The sequence below is a fragment of the Cuculus canorus genome, chromosome 3, assembly GCF_017976375.1.
Source record: "Cuculus canorus isolate bCucCan1 chromosome 3, bCucCan1.pri, whole genome shotgun sequence".
Lineage (NCBI taxonomy): Eukaryota > Metazoa > Chordata > Aves > Cuculiformes > Cuculidae > Cuculus > Cuculus canorus.
The window spans coordinates 41685984-41707955 of NC_071403.1; the positions used below are offsets into that span (position 1 = coordinate 41685984).

Consider the following 21972-nt stretch of genomic DNA (forward strand, 5'->3'; position numbering starts at 1 on the left):
ATAAAACTATGGAACTCCAGTTCATTTAAATACACTATAGATAAGTATCCATGATAACACACATAGATGTACACATGTACAGATGGACTCTTTTTGTGTGGTGTGCTGTTCTGCCATTAACATGACTGAGAAACACCAAGACAACTGTAGTCTGACTAGAAGTAAACTAGAATAAATAATTTTTAAAAAGGGGGGAAAAAGACATACTTCACACCAATCCAGACTTTCATCTTAACAAATTCCAAAATTTTCTTTAAGTTTAAAACGAATAAAAAAGGAACTCTGAAGCCTAATAGTTACAGACATCAGGGCTGTTGAGAACTTTGGGGAGTTGTCAGACATTTAAATAAGATGTTAAAATCTCCTGTCTTCACTTGCAGGGATAGCATACTATTTAATTACAAACCCTACCAATGAATCAGTTTTCTAAAAATGCAGATGTTTTAAATATTCTCTCACTCTAAATAATAAGCAGACACATTGATAGGTATCTTAATATACAAATCAGCATCTCGCATGTGCTGGAAGTTTACAGCAGACTAGAACTGACGTTTTGCAATGGTTTACTCAAACATTTCTAATTGTATACATTTAATAACATATACCACACTGAACCATTAAAGTCAGTAGCAACGTAGAAACCCAAACAAATGAAACCCCTCATGCAGGCTTACCTTCTGTTCTGAAGTCTCATAGAACAACAGTCCAAAATAGTCCTTTTCCAGTAAATTGAGATGTTCACACACTTTGTCAAACAGCACTTGGCCTTTTGCTCTTTTCTGAGGGAAAAAAAAAACATACTAGAAGTAAATCCTTAATTACAGATACTGTAATTACATGCTATTAGTGAGGAAAAGTTAAATTACCAATAAAATAGATTATAAAGCTGCAACTTTGATTCACTGTTCACCATATTTGCTTATATGCATCACTGACAACAATACAGACTTCTTTTCCAATTCATCTAAAGAGTTGACTTGAATGCACAAGGAAAATATAGCACCTATATCAATTCAACTATTCTGCACCATTATGGGTCACTAATTAGTTCTTAGTTTTTCTGGTTCTTGATTTTTAAAATAACAATACTTCTTCACGCGAGCCAACTTTTTCTCTATTGTCTTCTAAAAATTAAAATACTTCCTATAGTGTTAATTTCTGTTAACTTCTGCATTTCTAGCATTTTGGTGTACATTTCCATGAGTTTTATGAATGAGGTAACAGGAACTCCCAAGAAAAATAAAGCATTTTATCATCTTCAAGAGACAAGAAATCCAAGAAAACCAAGCCATCAGTGATCAGATCAGCAGATGTAGTGCACAAGTTTAAGCAGAATATAAGTAACACACCTAACTGTCTCTACCGCAGAGGTTTTGGGGGGCAGAAAATAAGAGGGCTGCATTCTGTCTGTAGATTTAGGAACTCTGTACTCAACAAATCCATTGAAACTCCAGGCCCTAAAGAAGTTTATACTTCCAAAAAGTAGTATTTATGGAAGCTAGTAGTAAGAAAAGAAAAATCAACAAAAAAAAAATCCCAATTTTATTTGAGGTTAGTTTCAATATTGTCACCTGGTACTTCACAGTAGTAATCAAAAACATTCTTAATAAAAAGTCTGCTTGGTGTAGCTCAGTATTATTACAGCTTAAGCTAATGGTAATTAATCCTGAAGTTTTATCTGTTCTTCTTGTACCTGGAACTGGGACATTAAGCAAGGGTATCCTGTATCTTACTATTGCTGGTAATGAAAAGCAGGCCCAGGCCCTACATCTCTGTACCAGATTTCAGGGAAAAGGTTTGTTGTACTGGAGATGGCAGCTGACAGTAGACTAAGTTTTAGAACAGACAGCTCACAACACACTTGGGGTGGAGAAGATGAGAATTTGTTTCCACAATTCAAATTTGAACATGAATAGCATGCAGTCTCCCAGTTTGAACCAACTCCTCCATGACTGTTCTGCTATTTGTGGCATTTTTCAATGTGACCACGACATGGCATTTTCAGAGGCCTGGCAGCTTAAAGGAATTTCTGCATTTGCAGAAATCCTACAGATTTCAGTAGATGCCACACACCACTGCAATTCCACAGACACGCTAGCAACTGCCCCTGTGTAGGCCCTGGCGACACTGCAGCCATTGTGTCCTGCAGATAACAGCGGAGCGCTCACAATATGCTCCAAGCTCCACACTTGCTTGCAGCTTGGCCCCACAGCACAAAACATGAAGGCCAAGGGGGGATGGAGCGGGGAGATAAGGTATGCGCTGAGCAAATAGTGAAGGCATTGTTGTTTTATTCCCCAAGAATCCAAAGCTTTATTTATTCAAGACTGTATTGTTCAGCTGACACTACAGTCCGAAAGATCAGAGAGCTTCCAAAGAAACATAAAATGAGCACATTTAATAGCCTATCACAGCAAGGCAGTGGAATTTAAAGAGTCAGTTCTGAAACAGCGAGCTGTGTGGTACTTCCAGAATTTTCACTTTTTGCAAAGACAGATGACTCCCCTAGCAGTCTCAAGTAACCACTTACTTTTGACACCTTCAGCTTAAAAAAACCCCCATCAGTTACGTAGGGAACTAAATCGAAAGCAGGAATAGTGAAAAAAGGAGGGAGTTTGAAGAATCTTAATCAGCTTAGGTACATGTAATACATACAATTTTTTTTCCCTAGGTCATTGTGCACATCAGTGATCACTCCTTGCAAAAGCAAGTTCCAGGTATACATATTTCAGTAAAAGAAATGTACAGATCAGTGCAGAATTAGATTAGCATACGCTATCATTAAGTACATACCAGAAGTTGCTAATCATATAGCTTTTCATAAAGTTCATAAACCAAAACCAACAGTTGATATCAAGTCTTAGCATACAAAGATATAAAGCATCCAAGTTCACAGGAAATATACTGCAAGTATAAGAGTAAAATATTGCAGTTACTTCTTAGGAAGTCATAGTCAACACAGAACTGGGATACACTGCCTATGTCTACTGTATCGTTAAAGAGCTTTAAGTAAGTTTATAGTTTTTCCACATAAGGAAAAATACCACAATGTCAAATTATGTTAGTCTACATTCTAGACAACAGCATGATACTAAGTTCTCATAGCCTAAGAAAGTGACATTTATAGAGCTCTGTTACGGATTCAAAGCATAACGAGCCTCAGTATCAGCAATGGTTCTCCTTATAAAATCCTACTCAGAAAGTTAAGATCCCAACTTATTCAATTCACAAACCCAAACTTTTAAAGTGCAATTTCTTTGCAATCCCTTTGAAGACAAGCATTACTATACAGTTTAAACTATATGATAATGATTTCTCTGGAAAACCCCATGCTCCTAGGAGAGAGACTTTAAACAAGACTTGAGGTTACAAAAAGACGACAACTACTGTGATCCAGTCATTTCAGAAGTTAGAAACTGTTTAACAGAAGAGCAGGAGACTAAGAAGCAACATCATGGTTTGCACAGGATTCTATGTCTTTTTTCACCAGTTGGTTGATGTGTCAAGTGACAGTCACAACCAATGTGTAAAAAAGATCATCAGTAACCTTTTACGTTTATGTACAGATATACATTTATATGTAGGTGTATATACACACCCATATGCATATATAGCACACCAAACATTAGCACTGAAAAAAAGGAAATCTCTTTATTCCAAATTCCAATGCCAAAATGGCAGTAAAAGGATAAATCCATACCCAGCTCCCCCATCAAGAAGGGGAGCACATGCAGCCTAGCTATACAAAGAGGCTTCAACAAAGTGAGAAAATTGAGAACAGGCTCACAGAGCCCGTAATTTAAAACACAAGAGTACTCAGAAGAGCAACATTCTGCACCGCCCCCAAGTTACACTTTTTTTAACATGAAAGCATAAGAAGAACGTATATTACACAGACGATTCCAGTACCAATTTCCCAATCTATATTTAGACACTCCAAATGCCACCTCATAATACAACTGCTTCATGAAACTAGGGGTCACAAGGTTTGTCCTTTACCTTCTTCACACAAGAACATACCATAGCAAAGCAATCACAGCAGACACACAGAATGGAAATTTCTATGCAGTTGGGAATTAGAATAGGATATTATGGATCCGTTTGGCTACAAGAGTTGCCAGCTACAAATGCAATACAAATACTAGTGATGTTCCTCCAGGCTACTAGTTTTGTTCAATATTTTTGCCAGTGATCCGGATGCAGGAGTTGAGTGCACCATTACGAAGTTTGCTGATGAGGCAAAACAGAAGTGCTGTTGACCGTTTCCACGGAGAGGCAGGGCACAAGTGGCACCTTGGAGGTGCAAGAGCAACAGGCAAGAACCCAGCCAAAATGGCCCAAAGGGCCTTGTCTAGAGGCCACGCTCAATGCTGCAGAGGAAGGCAAAAAAATCCCCTGGGGACCAGTGTTTCCCTAGGGAAAACTTCTTCCTGACCCCAGAGCTGGCACTTAGCTATTCTCTGAGCACACGAGCAAAGACCTGTCTCCTCGTCCCACAGGGCAACCCAAGCAAAAGAAGCCCAATCCCTATTTTCCTTCATCCTGGAGTCATCTCAGGGGCTTCCAAAAACAGCAAAATTCCTGTCTTGATAGATCCTGGGGCAAAGAATCCTTCCCACACCTGGTAGGACACCAGTGCATGCCTTAATGAACTAGCAGCCCTTGCAACATCTCTGCATCCCATTTCTTATGGCTACTGACACTGTCTGTGCAGGGGATGAGGACAGTGAGCTCTGCAGTATTCCTCAGGAAGGATTTCCCTTGGGTCTTGCCACAGCTGAATAGGCCCAATAGCCTTAGACATCTTTTCCCCAAAAGCTAAGGCAGGATTTCAGTATATCAGATGAGCTTTGAACATGGCCCCAATGGGAGCTGGGCTTGCAGCAGAGAACGCCCAGTAATTTTGTCCAGTCTCCAGTCTCGCTCCCTTACCTCCCTCCTCCAAGTAATTCCACCAGTTCCTCAAGGATTCCCTCTCTGATATGTTTGGGCTGCCCCTGGAAAACCAGGCAAGCCAGCAAGACATGGGATGAGGCCCGCTTTATCCTGTCCTGCAGTATCGTCACTGCTGCAATGCCAGGTGGTGGCCCTATGATAGGAGTAACAGAGCCCCCTGCAGCTCCACCTGCTGCCCCTTCTGGCCAGCATCCCTTAAAGGAAGGCCTCTGGAGCGCTCGCCCCAGTGCCCAGGAGGCCCAGAGAGTTGTCTCTGTCCTTGATGGTCATGCACTGGGCATAGCTGCTGGGCATCTCCAATGCTTCCTCTGCCACTAAGCTTCCAGGGACAAACCCAGTTCTGTGGCAGAAACCAGCTCTGCAGCCCAGAGACACCCCTCCCCTCCTATTAGCTGTCCCTAGTAAATTTGGTGCTCTCTGCACTATGGCTTACATCACTGACATGCAGTGAGGAGGACCAGCAACATCTGGCTGGACAGCAATTCTTTTCCAGGGGTGGGAGGGCGTGCATGTAATTTTGGTAGCCACAGCCTGGAAAAAAGCCAAAGTATAAACAGTTGGAATGGATGGTGCTAACAGACCATCACGGAAATAAGACAGGCTTTGAAAAACAGGTGAGCAGAAGTTATACTGGAGTGGTGGAAGGCTTGCTAGTTTTCAGACCTAGAACATTTGGATCTATGCCCAAAGCACAGTGAGGTTAATGATGACTTTCAAACTGTAAAAAGAGCTCATCGCTGCTATCAGCTCAATATCCCCTTTGCCATTGAAACCAAACAGCACAGTAGGCCATGTTTATACAGGTTACAAAAGTCATTTCAGTCACTTTCAGAGCACATTTGTAACTCAGACCTTCCTGAGAGTTATCGGCCTACCTAGATTTGGGGGAAGGTATTCAGACCTGTCTAAAACCCTGGCAAATCATTTTCCTTCAGGACTCAGTATTTTGAGTACTGAAAGAATAAGAAAGGCACTCTTCTTGTCAATTTGTATGTTGGTGCCAAAATTGGTATGTATGTTCAGACTATGTAAACAAGTACATTTATACCATGTACAGTCATTTGGTTGTGGTGATGCCAGAGGTGAAAGAAAGGGCTTTGGTTCCCTCTGCATGAACTTCATAGAGGTGTAGAGCATCTTTTGGCTCCAAGATGACTTTACACAAACATTACTTTCGGTGGTATCTGTTGAATCTGGACCAATATTTTAAAAATGTGTCAAATGTAACATCATCTCTATTTTTCTTGTTCTAAATACAATGTCATGATTTAAATAGACCACTTAGGTTTATTCAAGCACTAGTCTACACATTGAAGCAGTCAGAAAATAAAAATTTGTAAATCAAAACTCAACTACAATTAAACGTCTATTCTGTATCAAGTTCATTGACTTTTCTTAATTCAGGGTTAAAAGCTGATCTTTGTTGTACATTAAGAAAAAAAATTTTACTTGTATTAAACTAAGTAACCACAGAATCTATGTCAACTCCAATATATTTCACTTGTTCATACGTGCATAAAATATGGTCAATGCTGGCATCCTTTAAATGCCTTTTGTTATAAATGTTTAATTAGACCACTGACTGAACACAGTAAACAAACCTAATAGGATCTTCATTTGCTTCTAACTAGTAATCATTACGCACTTAGCACTTTTGTTTGTTTAACTGTGTTATTCTTGTCTAAAACCCAGGCTATATTTAAAGCAGAAATCTGAATAAGTTTTTATTCCAAACTTGATGAAATTTCCACTCAACCACCTAGGAAACCACAAAAGAAGAGAGAGAACAAAAAAGCAAGTCCATTTTCACACATCACACTCCTTCAAAAGACACATACAGATCATCCTAAAAGATTAGTAGCTTACACCTGCTCCCCCAGATGTCAATTATAAAGAAAGGATTATGTCAAAATTGTGTCATTTGCACTGTGCTAAAAATAAACAATTGCTTCTAGAAATTAAATCTCAAACATTCCAACAGTCTGCTCACCCAAGCTATTACAACTCAGCTGCCATAACATCTCACAAAGATTACACTGTTGAATCATAAACCTATTATTTTATCCTTTAATATGATTCTGTCATTTCAAGTAAGCACAAAGATTCAGTCATTTACAAACCTTGGCAAATACCACTACACATCTTTTATCTTCACATACAAGTCTTTCTGACATACGAATAACATGAAACTAAGTGAACTGAACTCTCTTTCAAAGTCATAGAAGACACCTGAAAATCACTAACAGTTCAGAGCCTGTGAAGGTTGTTTTAAGTCACGCTCCTCCAAAACTACTCAAACAATAGTTTCTTCCTCTCTCCTCCTCTACAGGAATTTATACATTACTCTGGAGAGTCTGAGGCTATATGGACCGTTATCTCCAAGAACTACAATAACTTTAAAGTTAAAAAAAATTAATTGAATCAATTGCTCATGTTCTCTATATATGTACATACAGTATATGCATTTCAACATCTTTAGTACAGCGCTTCTATACAATATTACTTCATGATACAATTCAGAAGTTTGTCAGAGATGGAGATTTAGACATTTTTACTTTAAAGCTACCTGTGGACTTGAAGAACTTTATACACTTCAGACTAAAGGTTAGAGAGCTTGTAACATTTCAATTGAGGTTAATTTTGCTTCCTTATGAAACTTTGAATTCCCAAAAACTAAAATAAATCAAGTTTGAAGAGTGCTTGGTATCATATTTCATGACACTACTCACACCAAGTTTTTTAATTTCTCAGAGCAAGTAGTCAAGATGCAGATTAATCATTTATCAACCAACACAGTTTATCAGCTATCCAAGCTACCAATGCATACAGAGATTCTGATGGCAAGAACTGACTACAGTTAACTTCTGGGAAAAAAAAAATAACGGAAGACCATAAAACACTACATAGTAAGAATTACAAATTACAATGAATTATGGAATAGGTTTCACATGGTACAAGGCTCAGGTTTATTATGCTGAGAGGTCATGGACTTCCCTAGGCAACAGTGGAGGTACCTTACATGTTGCATCCACACTGGAATTCAGACAAGCCTATTTGGAGAAGTTAGAAAAAATACTAAAAACTGGGTCCTTCAAATTTGCATCTAAAAGCAAAGTAATAAAAGAACAAAGATGAGAAAAAAAACTGAAGGAAATGATCATAAAATAAACTAAAGTAGTTTAAATAGTTCTGTAGAAAAATAATTAAGCTCAAACTGGCAAGTTGACGCCTGTCAGAGGCCCTATTAAGGCAAAATAAAGAGTTCTAAAGGCAAAAGAACAAAGGGATTACTCTCAGGGGTGATAAATTAATTTACAAAGTAACCTTCAAAAAAAATACCCGAGCCATGCTTTAAGTTGGAAGCCAAACATGAACCACGTCAGGCCTGCCTCGGGCAATGGGAAAGACCTGCAAAGACAAGCCAGAAGAAATGATTCTATTGTCAAAACAACATTAGGTAGCTGCAAAGAAGAAAAACAATCCTGAAAGTAAGTATTGCTATATAAAAACTATGAGTGGCAAAGAAGCAAGAGGGATACAAGTATACCTGTACTCCTACTGCAACATCTGATGACAAATACTGAACTACAGAAAAATAGCATCAGCCATTTGCAGAAATGTCTCTATATCACAGTAAACACATGCTGAGTCACCATGAGTGAATGGGGATTTTTTTCCACACAATTTCATACATAAGCTTGCTACCTCAACACGTTAAATCTGTTTTTTTTTTCTAACTGAGCACTTCCTATCAGTTTCAACTCTACGCACATACCAACAAATGACAGGAGACAAGACACAAAGGAATTCGCTTTCAGAAGCGAACTGCGTCACAGAAACCAATTTTTCTCTAAATATCTCTCAATGTATTCTACATGTCACATACACTTCTTTCCAAAACGTGCTTAGACTCACTATAGACTCCAAGAATCACAGAAACATAGAATAGTTAGGGTTGGAAGGGACCTTAAATATCATCTAGTTCCAAACCCCTTGCCACAAGCAGGGACATCCCACTAAATCAGGCTGCCCAAGGCCCCATCCAACCTGGCCTTGAACACCTCCAGGGATGGGGCAGCCACAACCTCCCTGGGCAACCTATTCCAGTGTCTCACCACTCTCATTTTAAAGAAATTCTTCCTAATGTCCAGTCTAAACCTGCCCCTCTCCAGTTTATACCTGTTCCCCTGGTCCTGTCCGACAAGCCTTTATGAATAGCCCCTCTCCAGCTTTCCTGTAGGCCCCCTTCAGGTACTGAAGGGTCACTGTAAGATCTCCTCTGAGCCATCTCTTCTCCAGGCTGAACAAGCCCAACTCTTTCAGCCTGTCCTCTTAGGGAAGGTGCTCCAGCCCTCCAATCATCTTTGTAGCATTCCTCTGGACCCATTCCAACAGCTCCATATCCTTCTTACGCTGAGGATTCCAGACCTGGACACAGTATTCCAGATGAGGTCTCACAAGAGAGGAATAGAGGGGCAGAATCTCCTCCCTCACCCTGCTGGCCACGCTTCTTTTGATGCAGCCTAGAATACAGTTAGCCTTATTGTCTACAAGCGCATACTGCCGGCTCATGTCAAACTTCTCACCAACCAGCACCCCCAAGTCCTTCTCCACAGGGCTGCTCTCAATCACATCATCCCCCATCGTGTACCGAAAATAAGGATTGCCCCGACCCAGGTGCAGGACCTTTCACTTGGCCTTGTTGAACCTCATGAGGTTCTCAGAGGCCCACTTCTCCAGTCTGTCCAGGTCCCTCTGGATGACATCTCATCCCTCCAGTGTGGCAACTACACCACTCAGCTTGCTGTTCTTCACCAACTTGCTGAGGGTGCACTCAATCTCGCTGTCAATATCATTGACAAACATTTTGAACAGCACCAGTCCCAGTATGGATCCCTTAGGGACACCATTTGTCACGGATCTTCACCTGGACTTCGAGCCATTGACCACTACTCTCTGAATACAACCATCCAACCAGTTTCTTATCCACCTTACCATCCACCCATCAAATCCATATCTCTCCAGTTTAAAGAGAAAATGTCTTGTTATGCAGAAGTTACATCAATGTAAGTGTAGTAATAAATCCTCAATTTTATCCATATAATACATGCTAAGTTTGCATATATACTTAATCCATTCAACAAACTAAAATAATTCCAGATGCAGTGAAGTGCACATCATGAAATTCTGTACTGATATAACCAAGTTCGTAATTGCCTTGCAATTTGTGCTGGTTTATCTTTTCTTTCTTTAGATAGTATGTAGATTTGAATTCCTTACAAACATGTGCTCCCCAAATTCAAATCCTTTCTGAAGATTACAGAAAAAGAGTGATTATATACAACTCCCTGATACCAAACCTATCCTTATCCCTGCTTTTTTCAGTTAGTCGGCATAAATGTAAAATTAACCCTTTCCTAACAGGGAATAGAGATAAAAAGCCCTAGAGCACTCCCCTTTTTCATGTGTAAACAAGTTTTACACTGGCATTTCACAATACACTTGTGAAACTCCACGACCAAATCAAATCCCAGAACATCTTCATAACTGTTGCTCAGCTACAAAAATAAAACAAAAAAAACCCCAAAAAATCAAACCGAAGAGCTAATAAGACACCACATCTACTTACCATACCTGTCTACTGGTTACTGTCACAAACGTACTGCATTTTCACCTTAGCAAACTGAATGCCTCCTAGTCCAGCCCTTAACAGTCAACTTGACTAACTGTGCTAAGGTGGGGGAGACAATGCTTGGGGAAAAAAAAGATTCATGTGAATCATCCACAGATGAACCTATATTTTGTGCCTTGATTTTAATGCTACTGCGTGTTAAAAGACAGTATTTAATATTACAGTGCAGAACTCTAACCCTAAAGCAGCTAAATCAGGCCGTTCAAGAAAAAGGCAACTTCTTTTTTAATCCATGGATTGACTACAGCAATCAGATTTTTTCAGTAAAAACTATCAGCTTTCTCAGAAATTATTGCTTATGATGTCATAAGGAAACAGTAGCAGCTGCACAATATTCTGTGCATAAAACAAGTTAAGTACTCAAACAAAAATAAAATTTAGATACACGTCAGTCCCTGAATGTCAAACACTTCAATACCAGACAATGTCTAAAGGAAAACCTTTTCAGTTCATTATTTATAGGTAATAATCCAGAAAGTTGGAATAAGTACTATCAGCCACTTTAAGAAGCATATGTTAACAGAGGCTTAAGGAAGTCTCACATAGTATGAACCACAGCTGATCATGGCAGAGCCCTCCAAGATGCAACAGGCCCAAGACAAAACTTTTAAAGCGTTCCTGGGCTTCTTCAGGTAATCTTTCCAAGTGATGATATCAAACTCTGTAACAGAAACCTTAGGAGAGGACGTGGAATATATTCAGAAAACTTCTGAGTCTATAGTACCACAAAAAAGAGGCTTAGTTTTACGTAAACTGGACCCAAGTTGGCAAGAAATTCTGTGTGCAGTATCCACAGTCCCATTATTTTCTCTTCCAGACTTACCAGGTGCACAGAGAACAAAAGAACTCAGGCACAGGTATAGAGTAACAGTGTGTAGAAATCAGAGGTGGCCACAGACCTGGTGAAATGCATGAGCTTTGATCTGAGAACTGTATTTCCTAAAACAATGAGTGATCACCACTGCTTGTCATGAGGGGGGAAAAAAAAAATGAAAAAAGTAAGGTTTGGACGTTTCTGTTTCTGCAAAGATTACCAAATGTAAACTACAACTTGCACCATCCCTCAGAAAATTACATAGGGCAAGTTATGTCCATCAAAGCTGAGAATGTTGCCTTTCCTTATGTGACCTTTGAGAAAAACTTCCCTTCCACTTTTCTCATGGTTCCAAAATAAATCAGCACTTGTGAAGAAAAACAATGACATTCACTCAAAAAACACCAAAAAATTTGCACAAATGGACAAGCTATTCAGTGGTCTGAGATGATTTTAAAAACAATTCTTAACTCTGAGTGCAACACAAACTTATATTTTTCCTGATTCTTTCTTCCCCAAGGACTGTCACATCGACTCCTTTCGTAAGAAAGAAAAGCCACAAAAGGAGAGCAAAACTGTTTCAGATGGATTAAACAGTGACTGCCTGCAATAAAGAATTACAGTCAAAGAAACCAAGACTCTGTGATCAAATCTGGTACTTAAAATACAAAATCATTATTTTGAGAGTCCAATCTTGGATGAAGAACATTAGTCCTCTCAAGAGCACAACATTTAGCTATACCGCAACTTCTTGAGAACAGTAAGAACTGTGTTAAAGGAACACTACTCCCTAAGTAATTTAACTCTGCCCTCTTTGAGCTGAACTGTGTTGGTAACACACATACTTACATACTATTTGTTATGCTTTTGAACACTGATGCTGCAGAACACAACAGTTCTTAAGAGACTGAGAGACACTGAAGGATAAAATACTAACATTTGAGTTTGGTCCAGAAAACCTATCCAGAATAAGATATGAGTACCTTTCAAGCAAAACAGCCTACTTCATGTAACCAACAAATATTGTTAAATATTGTTATTTTCTCCATCTTGCCTTGAAAATTCTTCTCTCACTTAAAACCAAAGGCACTGCCAGACATTCCATCACACAGCTCACAGCTGCCAAGATCAAGGTCCCTGAGAAATATCAGGATTATTATTATGAAAACCAATCTGTGGTAACTAAGACAGAAAACCAATACCTTGACACACAAAAACTTGCTTTAGTCATATCAATTACAGAACTGAACCTCACCTATTCACTTAAATCAATCCTCCACCTATCTCAGCCTTGTACTAAGTATTCAAGCATTTAGGAGTAGAGCTGAACACAGTTTTCAGCAAGTTAGGATACGCATTTGTCACTTGATAAACACTAAATTTCTGAAAATGTCTAGTGAAGCAAGGAGAGCCTGGTCCAGGCCAGCATTTATACATCTTTTGCTGCTTAGTCTAAATCTCCAAGACAATACACTTAAAAACTAATTCCAGATAAGCTTCAACTTTAAACAAAAACTGTAACTTTTCCAATACAGTAGTTTTATGTAATCTATGAAAGCTCACTAGCACCTTACTGAATTAAAATATCCATTTTTAAGTTTGAAAAAAATTCTATATTTGGTCAACTGAGAAATTATTCCAATTTAAATTGTATCAAACTTGCCACTTTGCAAAATAAAGAACAAGACTAACTTCAGTGATTGGGAGAGAAAAGTAAAAAGCTGTTTTTCGTGTAAGATGCTGCATGAAAACATTTAATACTTAAGCGCTGCATACTTAAGTATGCAAAATTCAAAATCCATGTTATAAAAAATTAAGTATGTTGAAGTGTTCTAAAGCACTGGACCTGAAGACATACGTGTAGAACCAAGTTAAGCTCACAAAGTGAAAGGGAACATAAGCAGGATGAAGTCTAGCTACCATGTGGATAGCACCTTCGAGAGCAGTTTCTGGTCTTCTGAAATTGTGTTTCTTCCTAAGCAAGACAGACGTATTACTGGATATTCTGTTCTTTCATAAAAAAAAAGAAAAACAAGTTGAATAGAAAAAAAAAGAATGAAAATTAAAGTAAAAACTTTCAGAACTGAGACACAGGAAGACAGCAAGCAGTTTAATCTATACTAAGATTATTTTAAAATAAAGGAAAATAGACAGGAATAAAAAGATAGGTGTGAGACTAAGTAACTGGCCTAGTTACTTAGGCCAAGGAGTTCAACAAGCACTAACAAAAGAGCTTTTAGAAGCTTTTTAATAGGGACTAGTAGGGGCGCTATGCCTGAACTTGTGTACTTCCAAACAGTATGAAGTCTCAAAGCATAAGCTTTGAATGTTATGTGTGGAACAACATTAAGGAAGTTCTTTGTTATTTAGGGATTTATTGTCTTAGTTCAAAAAAAGCCAGAGAAAACCAGGGACTTGGGCAACAGCGACAAAATGCTGAGATTTTACGCAACTGGTTTTTCCTGCAAGTATAAAAAATGATGAGAAGCGATCATGTTCCTAGAAGGACCACATAAAAACTATTAATTTTGAGAACATATGATGATGTGATAAAGAAAACACTAGAGTTTCTCTTCATACCACAATGAAATTAAAAATATGAAAAATACTTTAAACAGAATCTGATGTTGTTTTCACATTTGCATTTTCTCCAGCAATAGCACATTTTCAGTAAACTCCAAATTATTTCAAAGGTATATTTTTGAAGTGAAAATAGTAGAGCACAGCTAAGTATTGCTTACATGAGGGATTATTGTTGTATCAACGTACTTAAGTCAGAATCATCATTTCACCTCAACAATATACCACACCACAACAGGTAGTGGCAGGGGTGCTAACTCTCCAACAGAGCAAAGTTTCAACTCAGCAAGACCAGATGTTAGAAGGATTACTAGGTTAACACAGCATTCATTAGTTAGCTCTTTCCAAAACATTGAGATGGTAGTGCGAATCAGTGAAATGTTTTTTGGGGCAGTTGGCACATAGGCACTGTGATTGTTACACTACTATTCAACTTCATAGATTTGCAGCTATGCCATGGTTATATTTCTTTATTAATGATTCTATGTTAATACCATTCATGCTATCATCAGTTCTTAATTGACAGACTATGTGTTTAATGTGCATTATAGAATCTAAATTAACACAGCTTGTGTGTTTAGAGTAATTCTTGAATTATCCTCTTAAAATGGTGAAATATAATTATGTACACTAACTGAGGTTGGACAAGATTTCTGGAAGTCATCTGGTCTAATAGCTCTGCTCACAGCAGGTCAAATCAAGGCCCTACCTAGTCGGATTTGAAATATTTCAAAGGGTGGCGACTCAAAAATCTACCTAGGCAACCTGTTCTGGTGTTTGATCATGCCCACAATTGACGTACCATCAAATTCATGTTTCAGTGGAATTCTCTGTACTTCAGTTTGCACTCATTTCTTCTCATTCTGCCACTGGGCACCACTGAGAAGACCGTGGCTCCATCTTCTTTACCGATCTGCCAGTCAGGTATTGTACACGGTACTAAAACCTCCTTGAGTCACCTCCCCTCCAGGCAGAACAGTTCCAGCTGTCAGTCCCTCCTCATATGCTAGATGCTCCAAGGCCTCTATCAATGTTGTGGCCCTTTGCAGAATGCTCCCCAGCACATTTGTGTGTCTCCTGTACTGGGAAGCTGAGAATTAGACCCAGCACTCGAAGTGTGCCTCACCAGTGCTCAGTGGAGGGAAGGAACCATCTCCCTTGACCTGCTGCCAACACTATTCCTAACGTAGCCTGGGAAGCTGTTGGTCACTTTTACTGCAAGACCTCTTTGCTGGCCGATGGTCAGCTTGTTCACGAGGACACCTCTCCCAGCCCCCAGTTCTTCCTACACAAAGCTGCTTTCCAGCCAATCATTCCAGCCTGTACTAGTGCAAGGAGTTGGTCTTCCCCAGGTACGGGTCTTTTTATTTCTTTGTGGAACTTCAAGATTCCTGTCTGTCCATTTCTCCAGCATGTCCAGGTCCATCTGAAGGGCAGCACAACCTTCTGGTTTATCACCCACTCCTCCTGCATTTATCATCTACAAATCCACTGAGAATGCATTTTGTGCCATCATCCAGGTCATTAATTTCCTTTGTATCAATGCCTTTAATATAGCATTAGCAACTAGCTTCCAGCTAGACTTTGTGCTGCTGATCACCTTTCTGAACCCAGCAGTTCAGGAGCTTCCAGTCCACCTCATTGTCTACTCACCTAGCCCATATATTATCAGTTTGTCTAGAACAATGTTATAGGAAAAAGTGTCAAAAGCCTTGCCAAAACCAAGATAATACCCACAGCTCTCCGCTTATCCAAAGCCAGTCAACACAAGAGAGAGTACTGTTTCCCCTTTGTAGATCCAATCTGACTGCTCCCAAACACGCTGTCCCAAAGAAGTCTGAAAAGGATTATTTGCAGTATAACCCTCCCAAATACCAAGGTGAGGCTGGATCAGCCCGTCATCTCCTATATCCTCCTTCCTATAAATAAGAAGGATATTTGCTTTTTCTCAAATCCCAGGAACCTCTACTGACTGCTGGAACCCAAAGAACTTCTTTCAAACAAACTTCATTTATAACTTAAATAATTCAGCTAAGATAACTTAAAAAAAATAGCAATGAATTTAAGACAATTTTAGTACACGTGACACTACCCTCAAGAAAACCTTAATCTTTTCCAAAAAGATAAAGTTTGAGCTGTCATACAATCACCACTGAAAGGACTTGTATACTGCATTTTATCTTATTTACTAGTGTATCACAAGAGTGCCTTTTTATAGGATAAACTGGTAATGTTTTAAAGACTTAGTTTTAAAATTAAATGTTAACTGGCCCTTAATGATAGCAACAAGAATGTAAAATTGTGATAAGTTCACTAGATAAACAAAATGTATTGTTAAACTCTCAATGCAATAGAAGCAGGTTTTTTTCCTCTACAGAAAAAGCTTATCATGTAGAAACTTGATGCCTTACCTCTAGGTCGCAACTGTATTCTGTGCCATCCAGAAGCATCACTTTACATTGCACTGTTTTAGTTTTCTTGGGAGACTTGTGATGAATGTTTTCTGTTTTAATTTCAGCTGTCTGCACTTCTTTTGTCTCCCTTTTTTCTTGTTCCTCTTTTTTATCTTCCTTTTCCTCTTCAACTTTCTCTACTTCCGTTTCTTTACCATCTTTGGCAGGCTACATGAAATACAGTTAAACCATGATTAAACTCAGAAAAGTGTGCCTCTTATTGCTAATTTCTTTTATAAGCTACCAATAAATAAGACATTAGGCTCTTATGAAAGTTATGCACATGCTGGAAGCACAATAATCAGTGTAAGCATTAAGGTCTTCCCTTGGGGACCAGATATTCTCTCAAACTGCAGAAGGTACTCCTTTTTTTGTTCTTTGAAATCAGATATTTTAATGTTTTATTGGCTTCCTGATTTTCAGCTGCTGCTTCTTTCGAGCTGTTTTTCGGCTGAGCCGCCCCCTCTGCTGTCTGGCATTCACTTTCTTCAACTACTTTTTCTTCCTCTGTGACTTTTTTTCTTAGTCTCTCTCTCCACTATCACAGTAAAGATTTTTGTGATTTGAAATAAATTCCATGTTTTTAATTTGTGCCCATTGCCTTTTATCATTTTAACTGTGTAACATCAAGAAAAATCTGTCTCCTTTTCATTCCTTCTCTTCAGGTATTTATACACATTGAGAAGACGCTCCTAACCCTTCTCTTCTCCAGGCTGAAGAGTACCAACTCTCTCAGTCCTTCCTCATATGAAAGATTCTCTATACCCTTAATTACCTCTGTCACCCTAGAATGTGAGGTTTGGATGTCAAGCACTGACATGCAACTTCACAAAAATTAAGACTCTTGAGAGCCACAGAAGGTGGCATTTGCCTTGGAACTCAGCACCAACCTCCCAGAATAAATCAATAAGGACAGGAACCATAGGTATGATAAAGGATAACAAAAACTGAGATCATAAATACTCTGAGATAATTCATTTGTTATTTGTTGTGGTTAAGTTGTTAAGGACATATTCATGCTATCCAATCGCTTCAGAGACAAAGCTGACTGAAGACACTTTCCTCTTATCCTTTCTCATTTCTACCACAATGATACAGTTCAATGATCCTTTGAATGACGCCAAAGTGTGAGGTTACACTAAAATTAGACACCTAGAATGACGACGTTAAAAATATGCTTTGCTACACAGCAAGAGCCTCTCAAAACACCTAAGCTACGCATAACTATATCAACCCAACTGCACAAAAGGCTAGAGAGTAGTTGTTTATAATTTGCTATCACCCTAACGAAGCTTTACATGAATTACGTAAGTCAAGAATCAGGTCTCATTATAATTACTCCAAAGTATCTATTTGACTTCCCACATGTACCTGTGTTTCAGCACTACTAACAGAGTGTTTTTCTTCTTTGTCATCTGCTTTAGCACTATGCTGGTTTTCAGCTGCTGCTTCTTCCAAGCTCTTTTTCGGTTGAGCCACCCCCTCTGCTGTCTGGCATTCACTTTCTTCAACTACTTTTTCTTCCTCTGTGGTTCTTTTCTTAGTCTCTTTGGGCTCTGCCAAGATGTAGGATTTTTGTTTCTTAAGCCATGGAGGGAAGAAACGAGAAATACCCTTGCTCTCAGATGAAGTTTTTTCCTTCTTCTGGGTACCTGGACTACTTTGGCTAGTTGGTGCTGGGACAGAAGAATCTTGAGCTTCTTCAGATGTTTCCCTGGACTTCTGATTTTCTGGAGTGTCTGATGCTTCTTCAGGCTTGTCCTTGGCTTTGTCTGGTCCCAGCTGCTCAGAATCTTTCTTCACTTCAGTCTCTGAGCCAACTTCAGTTGTCATTGTAACAACTTACACTGAAAGAAGCAACAATAAAAACAGTTTTGTTAGGTAGCATCACTATTTAGTACTGCTGACTCTTGTTATTTGTAGTAAGAAGTAGTAATAATCTACAAGAGTTTAAGTGAAACTTATTGGAGTTAAAGAAATACTTCTTTTCAGAGTCTCAGCTCACAAGTAAAAGCAGTAAGCTAAAACTTAGTGCTCTGCAGATAAAGATTTTCAAAAATACCACTCAAGAGAAACAGGTATTCCAAATGTTTCTTTCTCCTCAATGAAAATTTAAGTGTGATTACTCAAATGAAATTGTTTGGTTAAAAGCTACACCTAATTTTCTGAGTAAAGATTATTCCAATGCCCTTCTGGCAAAAGAGACTGACATTATTGAATAAAAAGAAACAAATTTAACAGCCATTTTAGTAAGAAGCTTAGACATAAGAGCCCTGAACTATCTACAGGCAAATTAATATTAAACAAGCATCTTGAGACCAAAATTAACTACATATGAGTATTTCTTTGTTCATTACTCCGAACTATGTTATCTAAACCAAAACATTCACCAATTAGGAAATTACAAGAAAAGTATCTTTACTGCTTTACTAGAGACATTTCAAGCTGAAATATTACAGTGAAGTTAATTCCTCCACTTTCTATGAAACCCTTCAAGTTTTAATACAGTAAATAAAATTTGTTGTGATGGAGCATTCATATTTCTGTAAGCATTTTCTATCTCAGAGGTAACGGGTGTCTGAAAGGCAGGTTTCTATCTGACTGGCTGTTAAGATTAAAGAATTTGCCATTATAAACCACAAAAAAATAAAGGGATAAAGCCCTGGAGGGAAGAAGGCCCCAAGAAAGCTGGTTAATATTCAAGGCTCACCTTCCTCCACGCTCAGGTGTGATGTACTCCAACAAAGAGAAAGGCAAAAATGCCAGGAAACCCACATTGATAAGAAAGAAATTCCTGGACAAACTCAAACAGAAAAAGGAAGTATACGGAAGGTGGACTTAATAACATATAGCCTATGAGGAAGACAGAGGAACTGTCTGAGCAGCCATGGATCAGGTTAGGAAAACTAAAGCCCTGATAGAATTAAACCAGGCCAGGGACGTGAAGGGCAACGATAAAAGCTACTACAGGTACATTGGTGATAAGGGAAGACTGCAAAAACGTGGGCTCTCTCCTGAAGGAAACAGGAGACCTGGTTAAACAGGATATGGAGAAGGCTGAGGTATTAAATGACTTTTTTGCCTCAGTCTTCACCTGCAAGTACCCTAGCCACTGCCCAATGTGCAAAAGACAAAGGCAATTGGGAGAATGAAGAACAGCTCACTGCAGGAGATCTGGTTCAGGACCATCTAAAGAACCTGAAGATGCACAAATTGGTTTCCAACGACCCTGGTTTGGTTTCCAACCACCCTGCTGTGGGCAGGGACACCTACCACTAGATCAGGTTGCTCAAAGTCTCATCCAGCCTCATCTGGAATGCCTCCAGGGATGGGGCTTTCAGAGGTTTCTGGCAACCTGTTCTAGCATCTCACCGTGACAGTGAAAAATTTCCTCCTACTATGTAAGTCACACCTTTTTCAGCTTAAAACCATTCTCCCTCAAGCTTTCACAACACTCCCTGATAAAGAGGCTCTCCTCATCTTCTCTGTAGGTCCTCCTTACATATTGGAAGGCTGCTATAAGGTACCCCTTTCTCTTCTCTAGGCTAAACAAGCCAAATTCTCTCAGCCTGTCCTCATATGAGAGTAGATCATGTTTGCAGCCTCCTCTGGGCTCCGAAGTAATAAATTATTTTTCTTTTTTTCTCCAGAAAGTAAAACATAATCATCCTTTCCTGAAGTTAACTTGAAGTAAGAAGATTTAACCAAGCTGGATCAAAGTCTCTGGTCACCCTAATCCAGGTTCAGGTTGCCCTTTATAGCAGTATTAGTTTTAATACACTGTGATGGGAAATCCATCAGACCAATCAGTTTGGAAGCTCATTCCCTGATGTTGATGGGACCTGATGAGATGCATCTGCAGGTCCTGAGGGAACTGCCAGATGAAGCTGATAGGCCTGACAAACTTGATAGCCTTCTGCGACGGTGTTACAGCACTGATGTATAAGAGAAGAGTAGGTGATATAATCTATCTGGATTTGAGCAAAGCATTTGACATAGTCCTGCAGAGCATCTTTGTCTCTAAATAGGAGACACATGGATTTGATGGATGGAACATTTGGCAGATAAAGAATTGCTTGGATGGTTGCATGTGAAGAGTTGTGGCCAATGGCTCAATGTCCAGGTGGAGACCAGTGATTTGTGTTCCTTGGAGGTCAGTATTGGGACTGGTGCTGTTTAACATCTTAGTTGCAGTCATAGACCGTGGGATTAAGTGCACCCTCAGCAAGTTTGCCAATGACACCAAGCTGTGATACAGGCAACATACCGGAGGGAAAGGATGCCACCCAAAGGGACCTTGACAGGCAGGCCCTTATGAACATCAAGAAAATCAACGAGGCCAAGTGCAAGGTCCTGCACGTGGCTCAGGGCAAGCTCAGGCACATATCCAGGCTGTGTGGGAAACAGACTGAGAACAGCCCTGAGGAAGATGACTTGTTGGTTGATGAGAACCTCAATGTGACCCAGCAATGTGCACTTGCAGCCCAGAAACCCAACCGTATGCTAAGCTGCATCAAAAGAAGCATGACTAGGTCTAGGTAGGTGATTCTCCCCCTCTGTTCTGCTCTTGTGAGACCTCGCCTAGAATCCTGTGTTTATCTCTCAACATAAGGACACAGAACAGTTGAAGCAAGTCCAGATGAGGGCCACAAAGATGATCAGAGGGCTAGAAGACCTCTCCTATGGAGACAGGCTGAAAGAGCTGGGGGTTGTTCAGCCTGGAGAAGAGTTCAGGGAGACCCCATAGCAGCCTTCCAGTACCTGAAGGGGGCTACAGGAAAGCTAGGGAGAGATTTTTAAAAAGCGTGTTTTAATAGGACAAGGGGTAACAGTTTTAAGCTGGAAGAGGTGATATTTAAATTACATAAGGAAGAAATTCTTCACCTTGAAGACGGTAAGGCACTGGCACAGGCTGCCCAACAAAGCTGCGGATGCCTCATCCCTGTGTTTTGCGGAATCAAACCCTATAACCCAAAATGAGTTATAAAGTAGGTATGTTTATTTCCAGCGCTGGGGTGCAAGGGGGTTCTCCTCCTAGCTTGCACACCATATAGCTTAACAAGCAGCTACTTATAGTGTAAAGACATGCACAGGTATAAGCGCCTACTACATACTCATACCCTATCCCCGCTTCATATTATAATTAGATCGGGAAAGTTCACTCCAATCTTGTGCCTGCATAGTGCCTCCTGATGGTCGTGGGCCCGGGTCTTAGGGATGAAGTAGGAAGTCTTCCTTGGGATGAATATATTTCTTTTTGACCTTTGCGCAGACTCAGTCTCCTCCAGCTGTTTTCAAACTCCTGAACCAAATGCAGCCAGCCTTCTGCATTCCAATGCCTACTTATCAGTAAACTGCTGCTAGCAGGCTCCTTCATTATCAACTTCCAAGGTCTTCAAGGCGAACAACGCCAATCTCTAACAAATGCTCCTAGCCCCCCTTGTCTGCTTTTGCACATCACCTGGAAGCATTCAAGG

At 39.6% G+C, this 21972-nt stretch overlaps 1 protein-coding gene across 22 annotated transcripts in view; it reads right to left on the reverse strand.

Moving 5' to 3' along the window:
* Positions 1-21972, reverse strand: part of EPB41L2 (erythrocyte membrane protein band 4.1 like 2) — a 117046-nt gene that overhangs the window by 46339 nt on the left and 48735 nt on the right. For all 22 annotated transcript variants that reach the window (XM_054061286.1, XM_054061279.1, XM_054061285.1 and 19 more), the window contains 3 exons: positions 17867-18342; positions 16454-16663; positions 675-779 (listed from right to left, as the gene is read on the reverse strand). In XM_054061286.1, coding sequence (XP_053917261.1) covers positions 675-779; positions 16454-16663; positions 17867-18328 — 777 coding nt within the window. In that variant the 5' untranslated portion in view covers positions 18329-18342. The remainder of the gene's footprint in view (positions 1-674; positions 780-16453; positions 16664-17866; positions 18343-21972) is intronic.